Source organism: Ovis aries, chromosome 12 (assembly GCF_016772045.2).
Source record: "Ovis aries strain OAR_USU_Benz2616 breed Rambouillet chromosome 12, ARS-UI_Ramb_v3.0, whole genome shotgun sequence".
Lineage (NCBI taxonomy): Eukaryota > Metazoa > Chordata > Mammalia > Artiodactyla > Bovidae > Ovis > Ovis aries.
The window spans coordinates 27,745,571-27,752,488 of NC_056065.1; the positions used below are offsets into that span (position 1 = coordinate 27,745,571).

At 47.0% G+C, this 6,918-nt stretch overlaps 1 protein-coding gene across 4 annotated transcripts in view; it reads right to left on the reverse strand.

The window, feature by feature from the left end:
• Positions 1-5,460, reverse strand: part of LBR (lamin B receptor) — a 29,843-nt gene extending 24,383 nt beyond the window's left edge. The window contains exon 1 of one of the 4 annotated variants that reach the window (XM_042257128.2): positions 5,330-5,460. Coding sequence is in view for 1 of the 4 variants with exons in the window: in XM_042257129.2 (XP_042113063.1) it covers positions 3,862-4,162 (301 nt within the window). In the remaining 3 variants the exon portion in view is untranslated. Of the gene's footprint in view, positions 1-3,861; positions 4,550-5,329 lie in introns of those variants that run through there. The other 3 variants (XM_004013625.6, XM_042257129.2, XM_042257127.2) reach the window with 3 other exon arrangements.
• Positions 5,461-6,918: the final 1,458 nt, after the last annotated feature.

The window sequence follows — 6,918 nt, forward strand, 5'->3', positions numbered from 1 at the left end:
GAGTCTGAGCATATACACATTTGTCTTTTCACATTAAACACTAAAATATAACTTTCCAAAATATTTAACTGGTCAAGACTTTCGTGCTGGAAAAGCCTCTGGAGGAAAGAGTGTACAATTCCTGTTTTACAGTTGAAGCTTAAATATGTTAACTGTTCTGTCCAAGGCACGAGAGAGACGACATGAAGTGGCGGAGTCAGGACACAGAGGTTGTTCTCTCTGCCACACCATATTTCACTGGAAATCACACTACACACAGCAGTGGCACTGAGGATTAAATATGACAAAACATAAAGGCTCAAGTGATTTGCACCATGCAAAACACCACCCACCTACAGCGACCACACTTCTCTAATTAGCAAGGCACAATCTCACAAAGTCTACATATTTTCTGACATTTAAATCTACATAAACAGTAGTTCCCTCCTTATCCGAGAGGGATATATTCTAAGACCTCCAGGCATCCCCAGTGGATGACTGAAACCACAGACAGTACAGAGCCCCGTATATACTATGGGGATGTATACTATAGTCCGATGGATACTACACATACATACCTATCATAAAGTTTAATTTATAAATTAGGCACCACAAGAGGATAACAACAATAACTATCAATAGGACAAATATAGAACAACTGATTCTTGAGAGTCCCTTGGACTGCAAGGAGATCAAATATAATTAACATTATATTACCTACCAAGAGCGAGAAAAATAACTTCAAATCCAAAATGAGCAAATTTGGGGTTTTCACAAATCTTTCAAGTTTTACAGCTGAAGTCTCAAATGTATACCAAGTAATTCTGCCAACCACATAACTAGGCCAGTATCCTAGTTCTTTATTCAGATGCCTACAGCAAACATCAACCTCCAGTTATAGCCTTCTTTTCCAGTGAACCACAGCCCATGAAGCCTGGTATAAGAACACCACCCTAAGAAGCCACAAGCAATCTGCAGGAATTGCCACTTACATGAGACCTGTTTGCTACTTTTTTCCAAACATCGACTGATTGCTGGGTGCTTCTAGCTCTTCGGTAGTAAGAGCTTCTCCCTCAATGGACCAGCAGATTCACATTTCCACAGGATAAAACCAGCTCCTGAAGACATCTACAACACCAACTGAACAAGCTAGGCCCTCTGAAGAAGGCAGTACGAGCAGAAAAATCTCTCCTTGCATCACCTTCATCCCCGAAATATCCTCTGGGCATACAGACAGACATTCCTCACTCAGCTCCTGTCAAGAGCTGATTACATAACAATACCAACATCTCAGAGCTTTTGAAGACACTCCAGAATTAAGACAGGAGAAAGTCACATTATCACACCCCTCCTGAGAAAGTCTTTCCCAAGCATCACATTTCTTCCCCGTTAATCATCGGAGAGGCAAGCTTCACAAGCTTCACTTGTTTAGATAGATAGGAGCTAGGTGGGTAGATGAAAGAAAACAGAAAGACTTAGGTGGTGATTACAGGATGTCAGTCCATTCGCATGTTAGGTACAAGGCATCTACCTGAGATAGCATTACCGGGGTAATAAAGGAGCTTGGGCTGGGGGCGGGGGCGGGGGGAGCAAGGACAAGGAGCCCAAAGGCTCTGAGGATGAAGTCCCACCTGGCTGAGGAGTCACGTGAGGGGAACTTGAAAAAAAGAAGGTGGTGGACACCTTGGGACCCGGAGGAGGGGCACAAAAAAGGAAGGTGACAACAGCAAGTTTTGCCTATTTCAACATTTAGCTCCAAGCCTCCAAACACTAAGAAAGAGGAAGGAAATGTGCCCTCTCCTCTCTTCTCTTATGCCCCTTCCTTCTTCTCAGACCCCTTAAAATCAAACCTCTGTTATCAGTACTAGTTCTCTGATGTCAGTTGACCAGGGTTGGCAGAAGGCGATTACATCTTTCTACATGAAGATGTCATTCAAGTTTCAAATAACTCTTCATAAACTTTTGAAACACAGTCCCTCAGGAATTAAGGGCTGCCTGTGTGTGTGCTAAGTCGCTTCAGTAATGTCCGACTCTGTGCGACCCATGGACTGTAGCCTGCCTCTATCCATGGGATTCTCCAGGCAAGAAGACTGGAGTGGGTTGCCATGCCCTTCTCCAGGGGATCGTCCCGACCCGGGGCTCAAACCCAGCTCTCTTATGTCTCCTGCATTGGCAGGCAGGATCTTTATCACCAGCGAAAATCCCTTGAGCAGATTCTGTCCCTTTCAGAAATTTCATTGCACAGATACCACATACACAGTATCTATCCAATACTGGTCATAGGTCAATGCCAAAGAGGTTTTTCTGTTATCAATCAAATATTTGGGGTTAAACAAATTAAGATATCTCGTGGATATCTGTTAGGTCTCTAAACTCAACTTAAAAAAAAGAATTAGGAACAGCAATCTTTCATACGGTGGTTGAAAAAGGGGGAACAAAAAAGGGACAAACCAGCATTCTTCTCAGGAGACCTCTATCTCGTACACAAATGTTCCAAAAGATGAAACCACCACCATTATGATGGTACACCTCCACTTTGCACGAGTATTGCACAGTGCATCACATCCTAACCCTGCAGGAGTAACGAGGCAGGTAGGACAGAAAAGCCCCAGGACATTTATGCAGTCACCGTACCATCACCTGCTGCTGCTGTTGCTAAGTCGCATCAGTCATGTCCTACTCTGTCAGCCCACCAGGCTCCGTTGTCCCTGGGATTCTCCAGGCAAGAACACTGGAGTGGGTTGCCATTTCCTTCTCCAATGCAGGAAAGCAAAAAGTGAAAGTGAAGTTGCTCAGTCGTCTCCGAGTCTTAGCGACCCCATGGACTGCAGCCTGCCAGGCTCCTCCGCCCATGGGGTTTTCCAGACAACAGTACATGAGTGTGTTGCCATTGCCTAGAAAATCAAAAGATAGGCCTCCCTCAAAAGGGAGGTTTTAGCCAAGTATGTCTGCAAAGAAAGATTCTGTTTACTGAACACAATGACTGCATCCCCCCATTAGCAGTGGAAACATGGGGACCCTCAGGCTTTTCTCTATTAAGCCACATGCTTGCTAACTTCAGCTTCAGTTGGCACTGGAATCCTTACACATTTCGGCTCCAATATGTTACTGTTTATCAGCACAACAGAATGTGCTATTCCCTGCTGATCACATCTTCGGTCATCTTTCTTCACTTTCCCAAATCAGTCTAAACATGGCAAAGAAAGGGAAGAGCAAATGAAGCCTCACAGCTTCCCTCTTCAACACCTGCACCCACGGCTGGCCTACCGGGCAAAACTCAAACAGGAACCCCTGGCCTAGCTCCTGCCCCTGCCGCAGGGTGCAGAACAAACTGCCATCTTCCTGGCTGCACAGGCAGAATGGCCCCACTATCGTCCTAAGCAAAATAAATAACTGAAGGAGCAATAATTTCCCTCGTACTCACTCTTTCCCCTCTTCTCTAGACAGCTCTCAGAAACCAAACTTAAATTGGACTTGGTGCTCGATCTAAATTAGTGCACACACACCCATCCTCTTCTCCATGGCAGTTGCCACGGTGTCTTTACAGATGTGCACGTGTTTATTTTAAAGGTCCCTGAGGGCTGGGACCAGAAGCATGGGTCTAGCTGGGGTCCGGCCGGGTGCAGGCTCCTCCACACATCAGGTGAGCAAGTTCACTTGCTCCAGGTTGAACCCTTGAATCGTCCACGCGCTGTCCAATGTATCTACTGGCTCATTCTGAGTATCAACAGCCTGATTCCCGATCAGACCGCGTAATTATTTTGGTGAACCGCCTGGAACCAGGCCCTTTGCAGTCAGGCACTTATTTTTTTTAAGCCTTAAAAAGCTATATTAAAAAGAAGGGTGGAAAAAAAGATAGAGCTTTAGCAGGAGCACGCAAACCTGCCCGTTTTTTGAGTGCGGAGAAACACCGGGCGGGGGAATCCAATGCATGCAGCCAGCCTTGGAAGTCGCCAGAGACGGCCACGACCCTCCAGGGCAGTGACAACCACCGACAATTAAAGTCAACTTGCCAACCCCACTTCCCCGTCCGCCAGGCTGCCGCGCCTGTTCTGCCTACCCAAGAGCTGGGCCCGCCAAGCCACCAGGCTAATCTGTCAAAAAGGCGCTCGGAGCAGTCTTGGGAGGGCCGATGTTGCAGGGCGGGGACAAAGGCACCGGGGTGGATCACCCACCCACACATCCTCCCCAGACAACATCATTTTACTCCGACGCGGCGCGTCCAAAATGGAGGGAAACGTCGGCAATTTAAAACCATAGCTTCATTTCCGCAGCTGGCCGGGCCCGGCGCACTTCAAGCCTCTCCAGCAGCCGCCCGGACCGACCCGGAGGAGGGTAGGGCGAAGCCGCCGCTCCACGCCAGGCGCCCCGGGACCCCTGCCCATCCGCCGAACCCTCCCAGCGGGCCTCCCCCAGATCCCTTGGAGACCGCGCTGCGGGGAGCGGGGCGGGGTTTCGGGAGCTCACCTGCTCGGTGATCCTGCGGGAACACGAACGGCTTCGGGAGAGTCGCGGAGCAGCAACCCGGCGGCGGTTCCGCGCGCGCGACACTGCCCGCTTTCGCGCTCTCGCGCTCCGCGGTCCCGCGGCCCGGGCGCGCGCCTCCCCGACCCCGCCCTCTCCTTGCCCCGCCCCTCTGGTCAGCCTTCCCAGGGTTCCTATTGGCTTCTCGGCCTTTTGAATCATGCCCAGAGCTGTCGATTCGTCACGAGACGTGGCGCGTCCGCCCCGCCCCGCCCCACCCAGCAGCCTGACCAGTACTGCGGGTGGCAGATTTCGGAGTATTAGATCCTGGCTCAGCCCGAGAAGGCTGTGTTTCCCCCGGCCTTATCTCAGCCGCCAGACCCACGGACTGCTCGCTCTCCCCACCCTTTCCCTCCCAGCATTCGCGCCACAGTTGCCTGGCGATACACAGCAGGGAAATTGGTGTGTGAAGTAGTTTGGCAAAAGAGATCGTAAAAAGCTGTGAAGAAAATAAATTTGCATAACGATCACTAAAGATCAACTTTCCGAGGCCGAAAGTACTTCTTGCTGAAACACTATTAGTGCTCTCCTTACTGTGTTTTTTAAAAAAAAAAAAAACCCTCTGGAAATCTTGCGGACAAACAGTGGCTCCGAAGGCAATCTGGGACTCCTTTGTCTTGGCAATGGCTGCATCTCGGTAGAAACTGACCTGGACGGTAGCTTGGGGACAGTGGGGGCAGTGGGGCCATTGGGTGGTTGTGGGGGTTGGTAAAAAAAAATGTCCACGGGTTCCCTACAGCTCACATCGTTTCTAGGACTGCTGATGTAAGGAGGAGAATCAACATTACGGGGAGGTCCTGCAGAGATATCAGTAAAAAATACTCACCAACGTGCGGTGTCACACAGAAAATTCTGTCCGTGTATGCTGAGATACCACTTGACCTGCACACCCGCAAGTCTTGTTTTACTTGGCCTCCGAATGCTGAATCATTACACTGTTGACGACGAATCTGTTATGGATCCTAAACCTTTTTTTTTTTTTTTTTCCCTCTCCAAGTTATCATTATTGGTTAGTTGGTTTCCTTCCTCTGAGGTCAAGAGTTTAAAGCAGTCCACTGAGGTTCCCCATTTTGCAGTGTGGTTTTAATCAAAGTATTTTTTTAACCCAACTACTAGGTTAATCTAACTTACTATGTAAATTTAAGTAAATTTCTATTTTGGAAGCACTGTCCATTAAATTATAATAAGTGGACTTTACCATTTATAGCCCAGCTTCCGGTGCAAGACTGCTCATTTTCTCAGTTACAACTACAAAACACCCAGGTTTACAACTACAAAAAAGTAAAAGCAAATAACATACTGAACTTTCTCTGTCTTCCACATCCAGTGTTGAATGAGTGGTGAATTTCCCAGTTTAGTTCTCAGACATTTGTCATCCACCATTAGCCAGCTGTGGATTTTCAGAATATATAAAGTCACTTGAAGAGCCGTATCTTGGCACTGGTATTTCCCGGCAGTTTAGTGGTAGACTCCAAGCTCCCTATGCAAGGGGCATGGATTCGATCCCTGATCCGGGAACTAACTTCCCAAATAAAAGGCTCAACCAAGAAAAAAAAGTAGATTAAAGCATAACCAGTAGTTAAGAGGCACAGTCCCTGTTCCCACTGAGTAGTGGAGAAGAAAAGTCAATCAGCACTGTCACTAAAGCAGCCAAAAGACATACATGGGGCCAGGAAGGCTTAGATGTGAAATACAAGAAATGTGATGTCTTCTAATGTGCGCATTATTTGGCTCTGCTTCCCAGAGGGTCTGGGGTATCAGGTCTGATACATGTCTTTCAGGATATAGGTCTAGGTACAATTTCCCATGGCATGAAGAAGTACAGCTGGACTCATTTGGTACTGTTCATAACAAACTCTTATGCACTGTGAGCTGCAAAAAGCCTTTCATAAAAGAATCCCAAGAGCTGTCTGATAAAAACACATTTTTACCAATGTTGTTTGACCTGATTGGCTTGTATTCACATAGCTATGGAATTCGTGATTACCGTGACGAAATAATTAAGTTGGTCTTGACACAATTTTTTCTTTCATTTTTATTTGAAGAACTTACATTTATGTGTATTTGCAACACTTACTTAGCCCCCCCACTTTTTTAAATATTTAACTATCAGAGGCCAGAAGGAGAGACTTTCAGTACATGGACCCAAGTATACTGCTATCCTCAGCTTCAGTGGAAGAATTTAAAAGAGGTAAGGCTAGTAAGAAAGAAAAGAAGAGGCAGGAGTTGGTATAATAATCATAGTAACTAGTTTTATTTATTAAGTTCTGTCCTCTGCCTCCTGCTGCTCTAAGGACTTTTTGTATCTTCATTTATTTACTTCACTTGACCCTCAAGACTTCACTGAGCCCTGTGAGTCAGTGTGAATTTCAGTTCTAACACTCACTTTCAGTCCTCTCCCAGCCAGTTCTCAAA